Source organism: Colossoma macropomum, unplaced genomic scaffold, assembly GCF_904425465.1.
Source record: "Colossoma macropomum unplaced genomic scaffold, Colossoma_macropomum, whole genome shotgun sequence".
NCBI classification, from domain to species: Eukaryota; Metazoa; Chordata; class Actinopteri; order Characiformes; family Serrasalmidae; genus Colossoma; species Colossoma macropomum.
Genome location: NW_023494802.1, coordinates 23,469,907 through 23,495,249, shown reverse-complemented (window position 1 = coordinate 23,495,249; position 25,343 = coordinate 23,469,907). Strand labels below are relative to the sequence as shown.

General features: G+C 38.1%; 1 protein-coding gene across 1 annotated transcript in view; it reads right to left on the bottom strand.

Annotated features, from left to right (window-relative positions):
- znf512b (zinc finger protein 512B) overlaps positions 1-25,343 on the bottom strand; it is a 71,591-nt gene extending 46,248 nt beyond the window's left edge. The window contains 2 exon segments of the mRNA XM_036591013.1: positions 20,279-20,404; positions 24,935-25,343. Coding sequence (XP_036446906.1) covers positions 20,279-20,402 — 124 coding nt within the window. The 5' untranslated portion in view covers positions 20,403-20,404; positions 24,935-25,343.

The following is a 25,343-nucleotide window of genomic DNA, read 5'->3' as shown; positions in this document are numbered from 1 at the left end:
ATTTGTGGATGCATGAATTGTTTTCACAGACAGTGTTTTAAGAAGTGTTCCTAAGCCCATGCAGTGAGTTCCTCTACAGAATCATGTCTGTTTTTAATGCAGTGGCACCTGAGGGCCCGAAGGTCACGGCCAGCCAGTATTGGTTTTCAGTCTTGTCCCTTGCATACAGAGATTTCTCCAGATTCTCTGAATCTTTTAATGTGATTATGTAGTGTAGATGATGAAAAGCAGAAGTTCTTTGCTATTTTATGTTGAGAAACGTTATTCTTGAATTGTTGCACTATTTGATCATGTAGTCTTTCACAAAGTGGTGAACCCCTCCCCATCTTTACTTCTGAAAGACTCGGCCTCTCTGGGAGGCTCTTTTTATACCCAGTCATGTTACTGACTTGTTGCCAATCAACCACCAGGTGTTTTTTTTTAGCATTACACAACTTTACCAGCCTTTTGTTGCCCCCATCCCAACTTTTTTGAAACATGTTGGCATCAAATTCTAAATTTCTCAGTTTCAACATTTGAAATGTTGTCTTATTTTCAATGAAATATAGGGTTTGAATGATTTGCACATCATTGCAATTAGTTTTTATTTAAAATTTTGCACGGTGTCCCAGCTTTTTTGGAAATGAGGTTGTACATGTACCCACTGTTCTTGTCATGTATTTTAAACTGGATGAGAAACAGATCAGACTCAATCTTTTATTTTACAACCCATCGTTTTCTCATGGGATTGGCCAGATGCTGGGTACTAAATCACTGCCATCTCTGAAAGGCAGCATTATTTTCTGTAAATGTGCCAAGTTTAGCACAAGAATACGTAAACAATTTAGTAACAAAAATCTTGTTTCCTAAAAGGCAGTGACTATATTTATTAACATTTTATATGTTGCTAAAGTACATTTCTTAATTAAATTTACCCTTATTGGGCCTAACATACATTACCCTCAGCCAGAGTATGCACTGTTTCCAAACCCAGCAGAGACTGCAATGTGAGTTTGACAAGATTATTAAGAGCTTGGAAGGATTTTGAAAAAGATGAAACAAATCAAATTCATCACACTGTCATTGTTCATCTGAAAAAAGCTAATGTTTGTGAAGGGATCTCTGATCCATCTTTAAATACTTTCCAGTGGCACATATTTGGGGGGTAGAGTTGTACAGTGTGTGGTTTTAGTCGTATTGGTTAAAGGATTAAATGTAATCTTTGATCTTACCCAGAGGACGGAATGAGAAGTCGATAGTTAAATGATACAACGGTAAAAGGAAGGAATGTTTTGAAAGCTTTGCAGAAGAGCTACACTTGGTGAGAGGGTAGCATTGGCGGTTTTTGTGGTGAACTGCAATAGAATTCTTCTAACACGTACATGGAAAAGCAAGGAACAGAACTCATGCTGAATAAGACGTGTGAATTGATTTGGTGAATTGGGTTTTCTTTCCTGTGTGAGTAAGAGAGAGTGACAGAGAGAGACAGAGAGAGAGAGACAGAGAGAGAGAGAGAGAGAGAAAGAAAGTGTATGCAAGAGCAAGTACTTAAGAGCTCAGGGCTAAACTGACACACACACACACACACACACAGCTCTTGAACAGAGTGAGATCTCTCGTTTCAAGCCTTCAGCTGAGGACGAAATTGAGCATGAATTTTAATTTCTGCCTACAAAAATAAAGGTCTCAAAAAAGAAGCATAATTAAAGAATTTGGCTCTCGGGTAAGACGTTTCTGTGTGTGTGTGTGTGTGTGTGTGTGTTTGTGTGTGTGTTGCTATGGGAATGAGACCCACTTGTCTTACAGTAATACTGTAATGACTTTCACAGGGTGCATATATATTGACTTACAGGAAGACACACACACACACACACACACACACCCACATACTACTATTGGGCCATTTTTCACTGTACGTTCAAAATGAAAAACTGACCCAAACAGGAAGCAACAGAACAGAAATTCTAGTTTATTTTTCACCTGGAACTGTCATATTAATCTTAATTAACAAATAAATTGCCTTGTCTTGTCTGGCCATTTTTACTACTCTAAAGTGTCTAGCTTGGATAATTAGCTACCTTGTTTGCTTGTTAACCTATTAAGTACTGGCTGGCATTAATCCAACATACTACAGTGTTTCACACACACAAAACTGTCTATACTGTATATTTAGAGAGAATCATGTGTAGAATCAAGCAATATTTGGCACCTCGGTAAACTCCTTACAAAGTTATCATTCTAAAATAGCAATTGACACATTAATTTCCACTCTGGCACACTTACTAGTCATGTAATAGTGCTTGTTGACTTTATCTTCACCTGAAAGAGGAAAGAATTCAAAACAATGTTACTGGCTTCAGCTGCAAGTGTTAAAAAGACAGGAGAACACCCTTAAGTACATTCTCTTGGGTCTACTCTTAAGCAGGTATGAAAAAACATAAAACTGGAACCTTCAGTACTGGGCCAATGGTCACAAAAAAAACCCATTCCAGTTTTCTGGTACCCAAGTCTTTGTGCAGTGGAAAAATGCCAGACACACTGTTAAACCCATACCTTTGAAAACCACTTCCAGAATTGCAATGTCATTTGGGCAATTATCTCATTGACTCCATCTCAGCAAATAAACATCTTCATTTATTTACCAGAAGTACCTTCTATCCATGATCTTCTATCCACACACACACACATGCACGCACACACACGCACGCACACACATGCACACACACACACATACACACACACAAACACTTGTATTTTCCTGCAAGAAACAAAGACTGCTTTCTGTTTCCACGATCAACATCCACGGTTGTCTAACAAAGGCCCAGACTCAGACTCAAACTGATAAATACATACACACACACACACACACACACACACAGCTGACGAGTTGTTTACAGCATACACACTCCCATCTACACACACTGCATGCAATCACACACACACACAAAGACAGACGACAACTGAGAGTTTCTCACACACACCACACACAGTACACTCTCACCCACACACTTACACACACACTCTCTGCACACTCTCACCCATACACACACGGGGCCATGCTGTAATTTGTGCGAGTGCGAGGCCCTCCCAGCTGTCTCTAGCTGCAGCTGCACATTGTTCATTTTCATCCTCAGTGGAACAGGAGGGACAGAAAATGAGGGAGAGATAGACAGAGAGAGAGGTGATGGAAAAGAAGAGCAAAAACTGTGAGAAAGTAGACGGTAATCAGAAAGAGGAAATAAAGTGAGTGAAGATATGGAAAAGACAAAAGCATAAAGGGAAGATGAGAGGTGAGAGTGAAAGGGAAAAAGAGAGACATCCATAGCAAGAAAAAGAGAAAGAAAGAGACATGGAGAGAGAGGTAGGGGGACAGAGAGAGAGGTTAGAGAGCGAGGGGGAAAAGACAGAGAGAGAGAGAGAGAGAGAAAGAGAGAGAGAGAGGTTAAAGAGGGGAGAGAGAAAGAGAGAGGTTGGAGAGAGAGTGAGGGGGAGAGAGGGAAGGAGGTTTGAGCCAGAGCTGAATTGTGCCAACTGCATAATGATCTCAAATAACCCAGCCGCTCTGCTCTCTCTGCCTGCAATGGCTTCCTCCTCCATTACTCTCACTGCACAGATCAACACACACACACACACATCCACTCACACAGGTTTGTTTTTATACAGTTTAAGTATGTGGGGTGCAATATGTCCCAAATACTATATACACAACCTTATCCTCACCTTAGCAACTGAAATGTTTTTGTTTTCAAAAAATGAAACGTTGCTTTTGTTTAAAGTGCCCATCACAGAAAAACACATTTTCATAGTTTTTACGTAATAGAAGTGTTTGATGTAGTATGTAAACTTTTTTAAAGTTTCAAAACATATTATTCACTCCTTCATCCATATGGAAACTAAGCTGCAAAAACAATCCGTTTTGAATTCATGAAAATATAAAAATGCAAGAAAAATGCAGGATATGGGTTCTTCAAAAGCACTTTACAAAGTCAGGATCCTTTTGTTGGTCCCAACATTGTTTCCCTCTGGTTTTCATATAAAGTCCTGTATAGAATCAACCAAATTCAATACATCAAGTACAATTTCAAATATGATGATTAAACCAGGTGAAAAAAACAGGGTCTCATAACCTCAGCTTAAGCTAAGTTCTCATTACTCACTCATATTGTGTGACAAAAAAGTGACACCACATGATTGCATTACAGAGCCTGACCAATAAATCTGTATTCAGGTTCCACTGTCTTGCTAGTACTGGTGAAAATGCTGCCAATAAACCACCAAAAACTGGAACTGGTTTTACACTGTACCAAATAAATACCTCTCTCAAAAGAGGAATAATTAATTTCTAAAGATTGTTATGTTTTCAGGATCGTGGCAGTCTTCATAGTAATGGGCCTTTTACATTTCCAGCTTGTCACTTCCGTTGCTTCTGAAGCAAGTAATTATGTTTCCAGTCTACACATAACTGACACCAGAGTAATCGGAGCTGTAGAGTTTGTTAATTTCCTTCCATTTTTGATTTTATAAAATATTTGCAAAGATAAACATTAATGTCTCTCAAAGATATCTCAACAAGCTGGCACATAATTACTCAAGGAGGAAAGATCTTGGAAAATGACGAGTCCTTCTTTACCATGTACAGTTACAACCTTTAGCTCTAGCTTTAACTAGAATATAAAAATACCGCCTTCTTTTCTAGCTCATGCCTTCTCCTCATCAAAAAACCCCACCGTTTAACCCACTGTGTCTAAAAAAAAATCTTGCAGCTGCAGTGCACTTTGTTACTACAGCTCTCAGTGCCACTTCAAACAAAATCAGTAATATCTGGTATTTCATCATTTCCCAAACAAGCACACATCACATTCAAAATGAAACTAAGACTATTTGAAGATCCTGATTCTAAAGCAAACTGTGGTGTTCCTGGCTGTATCTGTCACTTGGTGAAGCTATTATCGTTCACATCTGACCATGACTTTGCAACACGACCCCATCCTGGTAAGCAAAACATGACAAGGTTATTATAGTTAATGGAAACTATAATACTATTAAAGTGAAAACTAGCAGTTTATACACGACAGTTCTGTTCAGTCAAACAGAGTAAAGTCAGCATGTACAAACTTTGGTAGCAAATGTCAACTTTTTCACCTGTTTTGATAGCCTATGTATCTTCAGCTGTATAGGGGAAGTAGTTGTGAATATGTTTGTGTGTGCTTAAAAACAGGCTAAATTCACACAGTGTATTTCTGGCAGGAACCTGTCAAGGTGGAACGTTTATAATGACTTTGTCAGCAACACCTTGCTGTGCAGCAGACTCTCATCCACTGCCAGCTTCAGTAGTTTGTTTAGCACAAACTTGGTTTAAGTCACATGGTATCAGGTGGTATCAGATGTTGGGTACCAGTGCTTTTTTATGAGTATGAGTAAATGACAGCGATATCGAGTTGATGCCTGATACCAGTATCGGTATTAATGCATTCCTAATTAAAACCATTCATGCACCCTTAAACTGAAACTGAACTGAAATCAAAAGGCAAAATAAAATATATATATACTAAACTAATATCCCTTAAGTTCAATTTGTGATATTGATATTGATAAATGATATTGTCATGCACCACTAAACGTTCATATATACACATATATATGAATGACTGCTGACTGTAATGTGTGCTCAATCGAGAACTGGTGAAGTCCCATGTGTGGCTGATCTTGTTTGGAGTTGAGGGACACAACAAAATGCCTTAAAGGGTTGACTGCACCATTTGTTTTGTATTAACTGGAAACAGTTACCTGCTTTCGGAAATCGACAGAAGCCGAAATGTGTAAGAAGTCGACTGGTAAATTGGCAGTCATCAATTGCTCACTTTCAGGACATTCAAAAAAAACGAATGTCCTGTTTTCTATTACCAGGCTTTGTTATGACATTACTGTGATGTCGATTTGAACAGGACTACTATTACTGAAAGAGCTCCAAGTTTGGCAAATTATAGAAGGTAATTCATACCCGAATAATTACTAACCACACTTGTAAACACTACAGACATTGCAGATTCATACAGGATTAAATGGATTACCGATGGAGCTTGTCGGTAATCATTCAGATCAAAGCAACACCCCAGGTAAAACCACTCTAGCTTGAATATAGCTTTAGGTAGAAATTTTGAAAAATCTGAGAAATTATACTTGAATACTTTGTGTGTTTCTGCTTGTTTGAGTTTGTCAAAAGTGATAATTAAGAATTGATAATCAGTAAATTAGTCAGTAAGACAGTACTTATCTAAAACTGTTTTGTTACCACATAAATTAATATCATCTGACATTACTGTTTGTAGGACACTTAGATGTTTAAAACTGGTATCTGTAACAAAATCTTCCCATCAGACGAGCCCTGGTGTTTTATAGGGTCGCAATTACTGCAACTTTATGCCTGATAGGCAGTGGCGGAGATGAGAGGCCTTTCACTGTTTCAGAGGTGGACACATGATGGTCTTCTAAGAATGTCACTTAATGTCTGTTGTTATCTGCACTGAGAGACACAGAGTGCTATTCTGTCATTCTGCAGTATACCACAACATGTTTGAGGCTGTGGAGAGAAATTATCAGAATATAAACTGACAAACAGAAACAACGGCCCTGGAACTAAGATTGTTATGAATTCAAGGAGCTAGTACATTACCTTCTAGCAGCAGAGCAAATATCAAATCAGAGCAGCCGAGCGAATTTCTGGAAAGTAATAAAATGATAAATAACGTGAAAAAGGCACTGATGTGACATCTGTTTTCAAATAATCAAAAAAAAATTCTACTACTTGCCAGGTGCCATCTGCACTTAATAGTCTTTCATACATATGAAAATCTGAAGCAAAGACTGAAAAACCTGAAAAAGGGTTTCAAAACTATTGTTAGCTTTTTCTGGGTGAATTTTAAGCTTTGAGTGTAGTTTTTTGTGCTTGTTGTCCTTGTAAATGCACACAGCTGTGCAGGTTCTAACTGACTTTACAGAACTGATGGATCTAGTCATTTGAAAGTCACGAAGGAGCACAAATAATTGAAAAATGTGTCATAATTCTAAACATCAGCCTTAGCTTCATGCTGAGTGCTTAAGTGGAATGATAACATATTTGGAATTCAAACAAAAGCACATCCTCACACATGTAAACCTGTATACCTGCTTTTGTCGGTATTGCTGTTGACTTCAGTATTAGTGGAACCAAATATCGCTCTGCCCACCCTTAAACCCTAAATCCTGGCTCGTTTTCTAATGCAAGCTGTAGTGTTGCAGTCGAGACCATTGGAGGCATTATCGACTGAAGTTCAAGACCATGTCAAGACCTTGTAATAACAAGAGAAATAATAACACTCAGTATTAACCAACTCTGCCCACTCTTCTGGAAGTAAATGGTGGTAAAAATAAAAGATATTCCTCTGTCCACTCTTCTCTATAGTCTCAATTTTAACTATAGGTTATATAAAATAAAACATGTTCACTGATTGGATACTGAAAGTGAAAGAGACATGGTTACTGGTTTAAAATGTGCTTTACATAGCTGTGCCTCTAATGTTTACCTTTAAGAAGTGTCATGTAATGTTCATATAGGGCTGGCAATATGATGATATCTATTGTAACTGTGATAAATCACATTAAGATATGTCACAATAAGCTGTTCTGAGCATATCGTGTATATCATCAGTACTAACAACAAACACTGACCAACTGCATGTTTCATTACAAAGAGAGTATCATTAGTACTGTTTAATTGGAATTAGTGCTGTGCAATTTTTTTAAATGTGGCACTACTGGTTCTTTTTAGCCCATTCCAACTTACCAGATGCCACAGCATATTGTGTATCGTAAAAAGTAGGGGTGGGAATCTCTAGGCACCTCACGATTCGATTCGATTACGATTCAGAGGGCTGCGATGCGATTATAAAACGATTATCGATGCATCTCGATGCATAATTTTTTTCTATACATGATTTCTATTTTCTTACTGGCTGAGAACTTTGTAGTTTTAAAACAATGTATTTGTAATGATCCATAATGCATTTACGTCCAATATCTTTTATTAATAAAACAAATGGAAGCGATGTGGCAAGTGAACTAGAAGGCTCTCATTCACTGCTCTTGTTCGGAGACGCTGCTGCCACTCATCTGTGATAAAATGCGCTGTTACGGTGAAATAAGATCCAGTGTTAATAGATGTCCACGCAGCACATTATATAGTCTTTAGGGATTTCATAACTTTGGTTTTGGTCTCATGATGGGGGCGCAAAAGACTGCAGGTCACCTAGCAACGAGGTTTCGCCAGGCTAGTAGCGAAAGAAAAAGGAAAAGAGAAAGACAGACGAACATTTGGAGACGAATGGATATATTCACATTTATAAGCAGCGCAGTTGGTTTCCTGGTACGTTACATCTGCAACAAGAGACTGTCAAACACTAACTAAAAAGTTGAGAAGATGGAGTCGCTTCTCTAATTTTCCCGTTCCACCTTAAATGGTGCCGCTTTTACATTCAGCGCCTCAGTCAGAATTTAAGGTGGAACAGGAAAGTTCAGCAAGAAGCTGGCGAGTGAGAAGCGACTTCAGCCTTGTAAAACAGTGGAACGCTGAGAGACATTTTACATGAAACTCTTCAACTTTTGAGGAAAAGTTTTCTGGCGGAGATGGAAGAAAAGCGGCTATAGCTAAAGCTTAAAGCAGAGCAGAGTAAATCTGCATTTTCGTTTATATTTTTTAGCCTAAACTAGGACATTATCACATACTGGACATAAATGTTGCGGCTCCCAAGGTGGTTTGATTTTTGTTGAAAGGACGATATGTCTCTTCTTAACATTTGGGTTGTGACTCCTGACCTAACTTGGCTTTTAATGCAGAGGCTGCCAGTCGATTTTTTCCCGCACCCCTAGTAAAAAGTATTATGATATTATATCGCCCACCATATCGCTCACACTAACACTGCCCAGTTGTCCTGGGGATGATAAAAATAGTGCATCAGAGAACACTACATCTGTTTTAATGCTTTCTGGACACTGATGTTGCATGTGTTAATGCATGAAATCTGTAAAATATAAAGCCAATCTATCTATCTGCGATAAAATGCGCTGTTAGGGTGACATAAGATCCTGTGGTAATGGATGTCCACACAGCGCGTTACAGTCGTCCTACCCGTTTAATTCATTGATTTTATAACTTCGATTTTTTTACAACTCCGCGTTTTCGTTTATATTGTTTAACCTAACTTATACTAGGACATTCGCACATAGTGAAACATACTGGACATTAAATGTTGTGGCTGCCAAGGTGGTCTGATTTTTGCTGAAAGAACAAAATGGCTCTTCTTATCATTTGGGTTGTGACTCCTGACCTAACCTGGCTTTTAATGCAGAGGGAGCCGGTCGGATTTCTCGCTCATCCAGTAGTGTTTTTGTTATGTGCCACTGCAGAGTGTCCGGGCGCTGCACTTCCGCACTTTCAAGTTCCGCTTTTTGCTTTCTGTCAACATAACGTTATAAATTAAATATTTAGAAAATCGATTTTTGACATTTGTGAATCGATTCAGAATCGTTCACGTCCGCATCGCGATGCATCTAAGAATCGATTTTTCCCGCATCCCTAGTAGAGAAGGTGTTAATTTCACTTAGAAAATCAACAAAATATGTAATTTGAACAGGGATGCCCAAACCTTTGCATGTGACTGTACAAGAAAAAAAAATTACATGTAAATTAAAGCAATGTAATATTTGGAATTATTAATTTCAGTATCTTGTGCCATTATTTAAATTAATGTCTCACTGAAACAGGTATAAAAATGTAAGATTAATCAATCTAAAAACAGTCAATAGATTATTCAATTACAGAGATATTCATTATTTCCATCCCTATTTGTCTTCCATTTACACAAACACACCAAGTCCTGAGTGTTTAATATTTAAAAACATGCAAGCACATATAAAACCACAAATCAACATGTATGAGTCACATAAGTCTACTAAAATCATTACACAGCATACAGTATCATAAGAAACAGCTGGACACAAAACCTCTATTTCCCTCCTTCCCTCATTATTCTACAGCCACTGCAGTAGAGCGACAACACTTCCCCAATGCTTTGGACGTCTCCCAAGATGAGAGCAACTTCAGGGGTCAAGGCACCACAGGACCATTAATCTCTCTCTTTCTCTCTCTGTCTTTATCTCTCGCTTTGAGAGAAAAACTTCATGTTCATCTGGTAAAAAGCTGGGAGTATATGTAGCTAAGATACTGAAACAACCCCTCCCCCAAAAAAGAACATTGGTACAGACTTTCCAACCTCTATTACAAGCTGTTGAATGACTTACCATCACTGGCCTCGCCACAAGAATGATTGCTCACTTTACAGGGCGGTTTTTCGCTCTTCACTTCGACTGAATGCTAATCTAATAAAAGATTCTGGTAGACTCATTTTGACTGACTGCATCCCTGGCCAATCAAACCGGAATGCAGCTAAGAGTTATTGGGATTGAATTCTTGGCTTTAACACGCCAATCTAGAGAAGCAGAACGAACTTTCTGAATGGATTCATATTTCTTCGGCAGCAGAAAAGCAGAGACTGAGGAAAGAGTTGTAGTTGTGTATGCGTGTCTAAAACAAAGGAAGAATGACATTCCCCTCATCTTCGAAACTCCACGACTGCACACTCAAGGACTGAGCTGAGCTTTAATCTACTCTCCATAAAGGTGCAGATGTGTCTTTGGCCTTGACTGATCTACATGAACTCTCTTCTATCACAGCACCATCTGCAGACCTTCAGACTATCCAGAATTCACTTCTGTTTTTGGCACTGTCTCATCATGCTGGTCTAACAACAGCATTCATTTTTAAAATATACTGTATTTAGGTACATTTTAAGTTCATAATACTTTATATGTAAAATTACAAATGATATGAACCCTCAGAGGTCCAGTTATTACTTTCTTTTTGCATTACTATTCAAATGTAATTACATAATTACATACTTAATTACAAAGTTATGTAATAAACAGCGTTTACATTCACACTTCGATTTGCTCAGTTGAGATATAAAGTGAAATGACATGTAAAGGAAGTTTTTCATAATATTTAACAACAACTTTTAATTAAAAAAAATCTTACAAACATAAAATATGATGTCCATTGAAAGTTTAGAATGTGCAATTTCTGCAGAACTTCTCTATTTCAAGTGAGAAATAATTAATCACGAATTATACCATGTTTTTGTTACCAAAGGTAATAACTAAGACTTCTTATGGCTAATGCAATTTACGCATTAAAATTACAAATTAAATGTACAAACTGTAAGTCCTTATCAGTTCGCAAAATGTTAAAACTTATTTTGGAGTTAACATTGCAGATGATCAACTCTTCACATTTTGAGTCACTGAAAAATGATATGTATATTTATATCTACTTATAAACTTAGGTCTATTGTTCTTTTCATGTCTCACAATGTTTCAGTTTATTAACAAACTTTACTTCTTTCATCTTTCTAAATAAATGAAACATGGAAAAACCATGTTACATTTAAAAAATCTGTATATATTCATATTTTAAAAATCCTTTTGCTTGGTAAGTCACATTAGTCTATTTTTAAATGTGTATGTACTGAAACAATTGCCAAAAAAGTATAATACAGTATTTATTGCCTTGCGTTTCCCCTTTCCTTACGTAAATATTCATAAATTATCCTTCCTAGTCCTAGTAATCTTTTGCACTGCAAAAAATGAATGCACTAAATTTAAATCCTTATATCAGTCCCATACAATAAAACATATCAATAAAATTGTTGTCAAAATTAAGTTACTCAAACATAAGACTGTGTTTATATAATCTATTTTATTCATGTGGAAATGAGGTAAAGATTTGAATCAAGTAAACTCAACACATTGCTTTTTTCAGTATGCACGAGTCCACTTCAATGAAATGAAACTGAATCCAATTATAGAAGGACGGTGTCGGTCAAACGTAGATCTTTATCTTATCAAAAGCATGTTCCGAGATAACAGATTATTAGACAAAGGGAGACAATGATTATGTCCACTGAAGCACTGATACTGATATAATAGCTGTCATTTAGATAGAGGGATAGCTATATGAGATTTACTTGTGATGGGTGAAAGAAATTATTTTGCCTGTGGCACAAATGGAAAGGCACAGAAACACACCTTATATGTGTTTAATACCACATTACACATTTAAAAACACTTGCTATTTTAGGCCTGCATTTATTGTCCTAGCCAGAAAAAAACACACATTTACTGCTAAAAAAGTTGGCTGGAACTGTGATGTGTGGAGCTGTCAGCCTGTTGAGCTAGCGCTAGTACCAAAACTGGCTCTACTGTACAGTCCTACTTAACACTGTTTGACATTTAGTTGTAGCTGTCAGATTGATGTTTCTTAAGAGATGAGCTGACAATTGTACTTGTAATTTTTGTGGCCGTTTGGTAGATAGAGAACAGAAATTTATCACTGCCACAAGTTTGAAATGCTGTCATAATTTGCAAATATGACAGGATATCATATTACTGTGGTATATTATCAGGCTTGGGCAAGATCGTAATGATTTTTGTTGAAGAATTTAAAATGCCACTTTAGCCTCTTAAAATTCTGTATGATCATTAAGACATAAACAGAGTCATTCTGTGTTGTAGAGAAAATTAGAGTCAAAAATGTTCACAGTGGTGGTGAACCACAAATCCAAAGCATTTCATGCCTCTACAAGAAATCTTATACAACTTTATTCCATGAAATGGTTAAGAATATGTTGCCTGATGAGTGAGACATTGTTTTACCAGAGTTTTGCGATAAGCTTTTTTATCTTTTTTAACTCCTTCATTGCAGAGAGGCACAGGCAAAATAGTGCTCAAACAAACCTATTTTATACAGATATACCACTATTGTAACAATATCACCATTACATATAAAACTCAGAAAGCAATGGGCAATATTTGTGTTTTAGCCATCACAATTCCTGGTTCCTGTCACCACCACTGTAAAGAAATCAGCGTCAGTAAGTTTCTCTACTATGAACCATTTCACATCCAATCACTCTGAATGACTTTGGGCACACAGCAACGATTTAATTACTCAGAAATTTTGAAGAATCGGTGGAATTCTCCTTTAAAGAGAAAATAATGTTATTTATATAACATAGAAAGTACCAGAAATGTGCTAGTGTGTTTCATGTGTTCATTAAGTCCACACAGTGTAAGCTTTGAATTAACAAATTGGCTAAAATTGGCCAAAAAACAGCCATTGGCCAATTTGGCTGTAAAAAAACTGGAATCGGAAACAGCCATCATAATTCATGATTGGTGCACCTCCATTTCTTTTCTAACATACGGAAACACACCTCAGGTGTGTTTCATTCCACGTTTACATGCCTGCATTTGTGCTGCACTAGAATATTTTTCTTACAACTTCAAGGTTACTGAGAAGTACACAAACAGTTTATCTGTGTAGCTGAGCGCTATATTGACAGCCAGCTCTAATCAGTGATGACAGAGTAGGAGGAGCCCCAGCAGAGAGCAGATGGATTCTATGTGGTGGGTCAGAGTAGAGCCACGTTGCCCCCAGCGACCTGGCACCTCAAAGCAATACTGCTGACCAATCGAAGGACAGCGATTTGCTTTCTGGTTCTAAATGTGATGGTGCTAAAGATCTATGCAAATATAAGAATCGGCGCTTTAGATTTAGATTATCTATAGAGCAACCTATTTTTCACCAGGTTTGGCCCCATCATGATGTACCACAATGAGAATGCTAGAGGGCATCTGCCATGTGTTTGTACTGTAAATAAGAAAAAATAGACAACGGAGAGCGATATGGTAAAAATATCAAATCACTTTATTCCAAGACATTTTCATAATGCAAAATATTCATCATGATATTTTGATTTTCAGAGGTTTTTTAAGAAGCAGGAGTAAAACAGTTATGTCCCATTAAAAATGGAGTACAATTTTTAATCAAGGTTTGCAAACATTTACAGTGCTTAAAATGCTTTAAATATGTCTTTTTAACAATGCATGTAGCTGTTCAATGTTCTAGAACTACTGACAATACCCACGATACACGATAACATCATGTCACTTTGCCCACCCCTAGGATGAATCTTTTTCAACTTCTCATTGATTAGTAGCTTCATTACAGGAAATATAAGCCACACTTTTCATATTCATTAATAATGATGAAAGTTTATAGGCCATTATTATTTATGTGTCCAGCAATTTCTGCTGAACTGTATCTCATAGATCCCAATCCCACATTAGGTTTTAGTCAAAAGCAGCATTTGGCTCTACAGCTGTGCTTGAAGTGTCCCGCAGGCCAAAAAATTCTTTTGGCCATAATTCAGAATCACACATATTGATTTACTTACGATGGTGAAGTAAAGAGCACTTCTGATACACTTTACACATTCTGACATTTCAAATTCCAAATTTATTTGTAGTGGCAAGATTTTTAAAATAATCCTTTTTTAATCTCTGACATCAAAGAGGGATGAACTCTAGCCTATGGCGCAAAAGAGAGGCTTATCCACTGACTGTGATTAACTCAAAAGCGAGTCCCTGACAAAGGTCCTAACCATGTCTGTTCAACCAAGATGCAACAAAGTTACTTTTATCTTTTTCTATTACCAGTAATTTACCATTATTTGGTCTCATTTTTGTCATTTCATTTTTCGTACTTGATCAGACGAGAGTAATCCGACGTTGTCATTTATTGTTGTCTGCCTTTAAAATATATATATCCACATAACTGGTGATCTGTTTCGTCTCCAGATAGCATGTATATAATACTGTCTTGAGCTCAGAAGACCCTTCAGGTAGCAAAGTGACCACTGGCAAAATGTGCCCATCATTATCAGTGTGTACTTTTAGTTCACCTGCTCTGTTTAGTTGTGAGTTAAGTAAGAAATATGCTAAATTTTTGCTGGTTAGTTACCATTGTTAATATGACAGTTTATACTAGATTGAACCAGAGAGTGATTTCATTGGACTATTATAGATGATTATGAATATAGAAGCCTACTGACATGTACTGATATGTACGGATAATGAATAACGAAACGATAGTAAAAAGATGTGCATCGAGTAGTCATTAAATGAGTGTACTTTAAAAATGTAACTACATTTTTATGATAAGTAAATTGTAGCAACTGTAAAGATAAGAAGGCCGTAATAATCACCAGTGAAGCAGAACAACCATTATGTCCTATAAAACAATGTAGGCTATTTGTCATAGAACTGCTGCTGTGCAACTGCAGTTTTATCTTAATGCATTTTTTAATTCATAAGGACGACCACGCCATTAGCGTTCCTTTAACATTAAGTCTGCAATGACCTCTCACTTAAATCACAATTCTAGACAGTAGAAAAAACTGCATGTGTCTCTGCTGCATGTTGAGAGTTCCACAAAGAAGATGACAGAAAAAAGTAAATGAGAGTGGGAATGACAGCACAGCTGTAATGAGCATTCCAGTTAAAACTAAACTTTACCATCTTCCGGCAGGGAGATCAGTCAACACAGATAGTACATGATACAGATCAATATGAAGAGTGCTGTTCAAAGTACTTCTCCTGAATGACACTTTTCTTGATAAAGCACAACAGACTGAACATCTAAAAGGATATCTTTTAATAACACTGATTTCAAAGGCAAAATTTAATCAGCTGAAACTCTACAGTGTCCAGTTGTAAAGAAGCCCATTTTCTGTCTAATTAATTGACAGTAGAGGTGTCTCTATTATTGAAAAAGAGAAAGCTGAGCAATTGTCCGGCATCAATAGGCCAAAAAATAGTAAAAACTGAAGCCCATGCGAATCATGCTAAAGAAAAGCAAGACTCAGACAACACAAAGACTCTTTGTCACTCTCTTGCAGTCATTTTTGCCAACACCACACACACTCACATGTGCACAACGTGGGGGCTAAACATTGGTTATGGCAGATTTATAAAGAGACCACAACTGCAGGAACACCACGGCATTGTTTCTCCTGTGTTCCCTCGCAGACGCTGTGTTTACATGGTAGCAGCAGCCACAGGCCTGGCACAGGAAACTCAGGAATGCAATAACTCCTTCACTCTTTGTCACTCTTTGTAATTCAGTTCAGCCAAGACATAGCAGCCAACAGTGACAGACAGAGAGATCAAAACCTAAAAAAGCTTAGATTACATATTTCTAAGCTGGCAATAAAAACTCAGCAGTGTAGTGTATAGTGAAAGTACTTCAGCCCTATAAAGTCCAGCATTTTACCAGCTGATTTAATATCTCCTACAGTACTGTTCAAAAGTGAAAGACCACCCTACATTTTTTAAATTTCCAGTCAAAACAGCCTTTCAGCACAAACTACTCCTTTTTTTTTCAGAAGAGATTATAAAGTAGGGGAAAGTCAATGAAAAACCTGGTAGACCACCAAAACAGTCATCACCAAATAAACAGCTGAAAAAAATAAAATTGTTTAAAACAAAGAAGTGAGTGTGTTTTTGTCAGTAAGAACATTATATAACTTTTGAAGAAACACAAATAACCATAAATACAGTAAAAAGTAACATATCCTGAAAAGAAAAACACACTTGGACAAACAAGTTTGGTTCCTGACTTCTTGGTGAACTCCAGCTATTACATCGGTTAATTTAACGAAGGACTTTTTAGCCAATTTAGGTACTGGATGGTAACTGTAAATATTGGGCTTTTTTATTTTTGGAAATGTCATTGCTAACGCTACCACACTGACCCACTGTACTGTTTGTTTATTTGTACTTATTATGATGTTAGTGTTTTTTAAACACACAAATGCTTAATGCCCAGATTAATACCTTTACATATCATCATATAGCTTTACAAATTTCCCAGATGCACAATACTTTTGCACAATAATTTTTGTACAGTATGTATTTTTTTTATTTGCACATATTAACAGCAAAGGACCTATTAAAGTAAGATGAGACTTTTTCATTATGCTAGCACAATGATGGACCTCATAGGGTTATACTCTTGAACGCAGTTTTCGATATAAATACTCAGAAGAAAGTGTCAAACTTCATTTTTTATATCCTGAAATAGTAACACCTGAAATACTTAGAGCAAGAATAGCAACAATATCAGCAACGAAAAAGCAATACAAACGACAAATCCATCTTTATCATTTTCCACTCAGTGAGCTGCCACTGCTCTTGCTACAGAGTGGCTGAGAATGTTACCACATCACCATGACGATGGCAAAAGGCCATCAATAAAAACACTGTTAAGGCTATAATGAGTGTCAATTAATCAATTAGCCCCCTTAGAAAGCTTAATCAATTTGCCCTGTCGGAGCTTCCGTCATTTATTATGGGACAGAGTCGGTATTGTTCAGCCATCTAGTCAGCCCGGGAACCAACGTTCCAGCACAAACATGGCCATTCTTCACATGCAATTACAGAAACGCCAAGGAAATGTTGCAGCAACGTTTAGGAGATGCATATGGGTGGGAAAAGTATGTTTCTGAGTTCAGCTGCAATGGACCGAGGTAGTGAAGATGTATGGAGCCTGCGCACTCAGCACTAAACAACATCTGGAAGGGACAGTTCGGCATCCTTGAAATCTACTCTCAAACTCAAATGGCGTGGCCTGGACGCAGGAATATCTCTCTCATTTCTCATTTATGTAGCAGGGCCAGGTTTGCCATCCCACACCGGTAATTTAGAATGCTTCAGTCAACTCCAAATGAGCACACACGATTCTTCATAGTTCAGTTTAGCAGCTCAGTAAATCAAAATCACATATTAGGGGTGCAACGATACATTCAATTCATGATACTAGATTCACAATTCAGTATTCTCATGATATGTGGAACAAAATTCAAAAGAAGAAAAATTACGATGATAATCATGTTGTTATTTAGCTTATAGTCGTATGCAAAAGTTTGGGGACCCCTGGTCAAATTACATTTTTAATGATTTTATAAATGAAAATAAGTAAACACTCTCTACAGATATTAAATTGGGAAAGAAAAGAAAACATAGGACACACTGATCCAAAAAGATTTCCATTCCAATGAAAACCAATTAAATTACACTGAAATGTTTCAATTTTGTCCCATCAACAACTGAACTTTATGTTGAGGTAACAATGCATACAGTATAATAATGTATACTTACTCTCTTTTTTTCTGATTGAATGGAAGTGTGTGGCATAATTGCAGAAAATGTCATATTTAAGTTTGTGACCTGTTCTCTTAGAAAATCAACAAAACGTAATTTGTGTAGGGGGTTTACATTTTTACATACGACTGTACTAACAACACTAGAGCAGAGGCAATGATGCCATACATGATGCATTTTCACAGTTTTGCACAGTGATCTCATGTCACAATGCACTGTTACAACCCATCATATAAATAACTGACACAAATGAACCACTGTATACAAGAGAATAATGCTGTTTTTATGCTTTTTGTTGAATGTCCTGGAGAAGATCATTAATATATATATTTTCAGTTCAATAAATTTTGCTGCATGGCTGTACTGTTTTCAGATATCTCTATTTCAAGATCACACATTTCTATGTCTCAAAATGACTAGCAGGGGATTTCTTGAACTAAAATCTTAGTCTTATTGTACAGTCTTGATTTCTGTCCAACTTAACTGGAAAATCCTGCTTCGTGAAATGTCCCCCAGAGAAGAAAACAAGCCAAAAACCATGACTCATGAAAAAACTCCCTCAGCAAAACACCCCTTTGAGTGTCAACTCTTCCCATAAGCGCTCATTACATAGCAATCAACACACATCCTCATGTCCCACACCATGATTCAAAATAGAGACTGAACATGTTGACCACTTAATCTGTTGTGAGCACATACTGCCCATTTGTACTTTTATCAGCATACCATAGCCAATTTCTAACCACCAAGAAACCGCAAAACTAGGCATGCTTGAGCATAAACTTGTAAATTGCACCAACCAGTCATTATGTCACTGGCATGTTTTCTCTGTGTTTGATTTTGGCATCTACGGCAACCCACTTACTCCACAAATGATGACAGCTGTTCTTGAATAGCTCATCAGTGAAATGTTCTCGCACTTTCTCTCTGACACTGTCAGATCTGACGGGCTAAATGACTCCATACTGTGTGTAAATGCAGAGAGGAAAGCTGAAGGCATGCATATTTACCTCAGAGCCAGTCATTCATGTAACGATGGCCCATGTTCAGCCGTTAAGGGGAATGTTTTTCAGTGACACCCAAAAAAACCCTGCCTACCTCGAGAAAGACATGCTGTCAAAAGGCCTTTATTATAATGAGACAGCAATCACTTCCTGAGTTCACTGTGTTGGTGTGACATCCCAAGTCAAAAAATAATCCACTGTAGCACTGAAACACTGAAGTTAGATACACAACAGAAACTGAAGATTGTGTTATAGATTAGGCTAAGTTCACTATGAACATTCACACAAGGTCTCAGCAGATGGAAGGCAACAAAACAAGACAATAACTGGTGCATAGTAGCATAAGTACACTTACCAGTCACCAACCAAACTCTTATATCTGCTTGTAAAACAAAAGAATGCTTTTGCAAAAGCACTGTTGTTTTTGGTTCAGCACAAGTCCCCACAGGCAGAAAACTAATGGTATTGTTTCAACAGAAATTTGCACGTCATATTAGCAACACCCAAAGTGATCTGTTTCCTTGTTTAACTCATCAGAAGCCACTTTAGAGTTTGTCGTCACTGTCATATCAAAACCTCTCATGACGTCATTATTTTCTGATAGGGGGGTTGTTATCTGCACCATTTTGAAAACTTCTGCTGCCCTTTTTATTGTGCAAACATTTTATGATAAATGGACCAACAGGTAATAACAAAGACGCACTGAGATGAGAACTGGAGGCCAATAATTCATGTGCATATCTACCACTACCAATACCAGTTTTGATACATAAATATATATAAAATGTACAACACTAGGACTAACTCCACCTGGATTAGCATTACAGAGAAATATAATATTTGGGAGTTTTATGGACCACGCCACTGACGTTACAAAAGCACAAACGACCTTACAAAAAGTTCTTCCACACGTCGCATGCAAATACACATTTCCACCAAAGAGGTCTCCAAATGATCAAATCTGCCAGTCATTAATCAAATCAAATTGTGGGCAGCGTGTATGATTATACCTCTAACAGACACTCTGAGGGAAGTGACACAATCTGAATTATTGTGCAACGTCATGGATCAGCCATAAATGTAATTAATCATTAGCTCAAACTTGGTTCAGCTTTTAAACCAATGCAGCACCTGTTACTCACCATGATTGTCATTTTCAGTGCTGCCCATCCTTGTTGTCTCTGGCGGGTGAGACTGTTTGGGTGGGCGTCCTTTGGACATGCCTGAGGGTGGCTTAACTATCCGGGTACCGCTGGAGGTGTCCATGCCTGTATGGGCACACACATACACAGACACATATATGAATATAAAGGACAATGTGTCACAACGCTGAATGTATGCAACCACAATCAACAATATTCATTCATATAAACAGATGTGTCCATGGTGAATGTGTTACCTATGGTCAGGTAAGCATAACCACAAATAAACCACCACATGCATGCATAAATATAACACAAACACACACACAGAGCTCAGAGGTAGCTGTCACAGTTTATCTAGGGTACTTGGTTGTCTAGTCGCTCTTGGGAAAAAAATCAATCACTGTGTTTCCACTGGGGTGGCTTTTCAGGCCAGTCATTGGAACAAAGATGAATGAGAATGATCTCCATGATCTTTCCCTATGTTTTTTTCTTACTAGGACATAATACATTTAAACCTGCTCATAGTTTGTACTGTTTCAAAGGAAAACCATATTGCGTGTCTAAAAGAGAGTTTTCACACTCGGGCCATTTCAACTGCATCATGGTTTTCTGAGCATATGTGAAAGCATCAAACAAACTTAGATCACTCTAAATCAGGGGTGTGTAATCTTATTCACAAAGGGCCGGCGTGGCTGCAGGATTTCGTAGCAACAAAGCAGAGCACACATGATCAGTAGTTTAAAGACTGAGACTGACTGATTAAACAAGTGGAATCAGATGTACTGGTTTGGAACAAAAACCCGCACCCACACTGGTCCTTTGTGGATAAGATTGGACTCCCCTGCTCTAAATGGACCCACAAACGAACCAAATTAAGACCACTTCCTCAGGTGGTCTCAGTACTGTTTGTTTGTAGTTTATTTAGTGGCCCAGTTGATTTGTGCAATGGGAAAACAAGGCAGCCCCAGTCGGTTTCACATTTTGATTCATGTTTGCTTCAAGAACATAAGTATACAGTCACAATCCTCCAGTACTTCAGTGGGTAAAAAAACTCCTCAGGAGAATGCCTGTCCATGTGTTTGTACGATCTTGCGAAGAGACAGCAGTGCTGGCACATTATAGCATAAGCCACAAGACGCCGGATGTTAAAAGCATTTCTATTGTGGAGTTAAACCCTATACATATTGGTAAAATCACTGTAATGCAGAGCATCTATTAAATGAAAAACTTGAACAACACTACCCTTAATTTGGCCTTACCTAGGCAGCTAAAAAGGACCACAAAGAGAAATTAATCCTTTCTTCTGTTGTGAACACAAAAAAACAGTGAGGTCATTTGCAGTTGCTTCCCTTTCAGGTTCACGTCAACAGAACTAAGCTTGGTGTATTGTAAAAAAAAAAAACTGCCCATAAAAATAAAAATGACCATAGTCTTCACTTATTTAAGCTGGGGGGAACAACCACTAGACCCTACAGATGAGTATGCAAGCAACATCTGAATGTGTGTACAGAACTATCTTACCACATTAGCAACTCACAGTTAATTCTAATGACAGCTCTTGGTGTGAACTGGTCCGCGCTGTAAAACGTCTCCTCAGATTCTCACATTAAAACTTTCAAAATGAGCTCAACAATCACGCTTTGCATGATTATCTTCACTGAGCTCATGTAAACATTTTAGATGTGAAAAATTCACTTAACATATATTAGTCAGTATGTCAGTAAGTCTATACTTTTGCACCATTTCTACAATTTCCTCATCATTTTCTCAAAGCTTTATTTCTTTATCAGTGAGCGTTGAGATCTGCATTTATATCTGCATGCCGTTCTGAACGTCATTTTGATCCATGATCATCAATCTGTCTCAGAAATGAGCAGCGTATGGTAACAAATGCAGCCTGACAAAGACTAATTAAAACAAACAGGATTGATTATAGCAGGATCATGCTTTCCTATTAGGTTGTATTAAAACTGTTTTAGTTCCTTATTAAGTTCAGTTTTTCAGCTTAAAGCCACACTCACTGACTTCTTTAAATCACCAACCATTCAAACATTCTCATTTGTGGCCTGATGTCCAAGCATGTGTCTGTATTTATCAATAGCCAAGATTCTGTAACAGTATTGTAAATGAATGAGTTTTTTTTTAATCATCAAACTTATTTACTCATGACTTTACTCAAGACATTATCTTTCTCAGCCAACATATTTGTACAGGCACACATGCCTATATATAGCATAATAACTCTAACCTTAAGCTCAAGTTTAACCACCTAATAGACCTTTTTAAACAGCTGGAAAAATAGCAAAATGAAACGGGAATTCCATCAATTTTTCAAGATTTCTGCATAATTCAACTGTTAAGATGTGAACAAAGTCAGTCGGAGTGGTTTGATGTGAGATGCACTATCCTAGAGAAACCTACAGAGTCAGACTCGTTCACAGCAGTGGTGACAGGAACCAGACGTCTCTGCCTCTAAAAGCTACCTCACAACGTTATTACACAAAATGCTTACTAATGTGTAGCTTGATGCCTGAGATATTGTTTTACGATGGTTTTGAGATAAGATTTTGGCCTAAAGCAGAGAGGTACATGCAGAGAGGTACATGCAGGATGTTGCAAGGCACAACAGTACCCAAAGAAAAAAAAATGATTATCCACTATTTTACCATTGTCAACATTACCTCTACAAGCTCAGAAGATATTGGGTTCACTGGTCGTTTTGAATAACAAATAATGGCTATATTTATATAGATTTTGCAACCCATCACCACCATTGCAAAAAAACACAGAGTTGGTAAGTTTGCACCGTTTCACATCAAACCACTCTGAATCTCAACAAATGAACTGCATACATTTTGAGAAATTGGTGGAATTCCCTTTTAACATTGTAATAGTTGTTATTTACTCTTCTTTGCCATTTTATTTTACTTCTGAGAACAGCTTTGGGTAAAAGTAAAAGTGCCCACAAACATACACAGAGCAGTCTTTGATCTTGTGAATTATGTGGGAGGACAAAAGTGCTTCTTCACTGTATGTCCAGGCATTACATTACATTACAGTGCGAAAAAGACAGAGTGAAAGAGTATGTGAGGGAGAGCGAGAGAGAGAGAGAGGGATGGCTTTTGACTGGTAGGCCAGACAGCAGCAGGGAAAGTGAAAGCAGCGAGTACTTTCTGCTCCACACGAAACCACAAGCAGAACTGTGAGGTGCACTTCATCAGACGAACGATAAAACCACAGGCTTGGCCTGACTGATGGTACATCAGACACAGTGCGCACCTGGGCCTGGACTTCTGATGTGGCCTGCGACGTCCTCATCAGTGCACCCCGCAACCCTGATGCTTCAAAAGGCCACAAAACCTCAAACACAATGATAGGCTTTAACTCTGTGAGGAGCATTAAGCCAGATTATTTATGACAGAAAGCCTGGATGCATTTCTGAGGAAGCAGCCCATTTTCACGAAAGAAAAGCACAACAGAGTGATCTGAAAAGCAGCTGCTAGGAGAAAGTGCTGAAGTATTTGAGGAATTTAACACATACACACCAACAGACACTTTCAAAAGGTGTGCAGTGTGTGTGCACTGTGGATGTGCGTGTGGGCGCCATGTTTGTGTGCACCGAGTGTGTGGAGTGGGGGTACCAAGCATGAGTGTGGACTGTGCATGCATTATGTGTTCGTGTGCTCTAATTTGAGTGCATGTGTCACGTGCAGTACTGTGCAAAAGTCAGAGACCACTGTTTATTACTTTAATTTCAGCCATTAAGTACAAGTTACTCCATTTTCAGTTTCAGGAAAAAAAACATTCTTTTCAGGAGACTTGAAGAATTCTGCAGGGATATTTTTTCATAGCTCAGAAGTTTAGTGTTAGAAGTTGCTTGCATTTTATGTTTTCATGTGCCAAGTAATCCCAAACACATTCAGTGATGTTGAGGTTTGGACTTCGGGGTGGCCAGTCCATTGTTCTGAGCTATCTGAGTTATTGGCAAATTTCCTGATTGTTTTTCTTTTTTGTCTATTGCCTTTTCTCGGTAATGGTTTCTTGACAGCTACACATCCTTTCAGACCCAAACAGCCAAGTTGTCCTCTCACACTGGAAGGACAGACAGAAACACCTGTGGACTTTTTTAGATCTGAAACAAGAGTTTGCTTGATTTTCTCCTCTCTTTCAAAGAAGTATGCTTTATAATACTGTTTATCTGATCATGACAGTTTGGTGGTCTACTAGGCCTTGCATGGTTGTTAGGAGTCACATTTTCTCTTTTAATAACTTTTTAAATTTGTTTTTTTTGTTTGACTTTTCCCTTCTTTTTACAAGTGGATTATCTTTTATCTTAATCTATTATATCTTCTCAGAAACAGCACCTGAAAATGAATACCTTGTACTTAATGGCAGCTTTGGTTGTAAATAAACGAACAGTGGCCTCTGACTTTTGCACAGCACTGTATGTTTTAGTGTGTGAGGGGAGCAGGTATGTGAGTGCATTAGGTTACGTGTGTACTTTTCATCTCTCTCATCATCTTCTAACCTACGTATGCTGCACAAACACACTGTGCAGTCCACTCATATACTCTATGTGACAGAACTACTGACCCCTCAATGCTGATGATGGAGAGCCCTGTGAGTGTCTCACTGGTGTAAGGCCACACCTACCTGAAACGCTGGAGCCACCCAAACACTCGGCCGGCCCGAGCCACCCGGGTCACCCACGTGCGCTTCAGGCTGTATTCTCACAGCTCCCTCAGGGCGCTACATGGCAACTCCGCCTGGACTAGGGGGGGGTCCACTGCCGGCTATTTCCTCACGACCACCGAGCACCCTCACAGCCCCCCACTGTGGCTCCGCAGCAGCAGCAGGAGGAGGAGGAGGACGACGATGAGGAGGAGGACGAGGGGAGGAGGTGAGGAAGAGCAAAGAGAGGTGGATAGGAAACGCAAATGAACCAAAAGCCCGAACCCTTTCACCTTGTTCTCACACTCCGTCCGCCGCTCCTCTTCTTCATTAACATGTAAAGCGCGAAGTCCCTCTCCTCACCTCCTCCAAAACACACCAAGTCGAGACA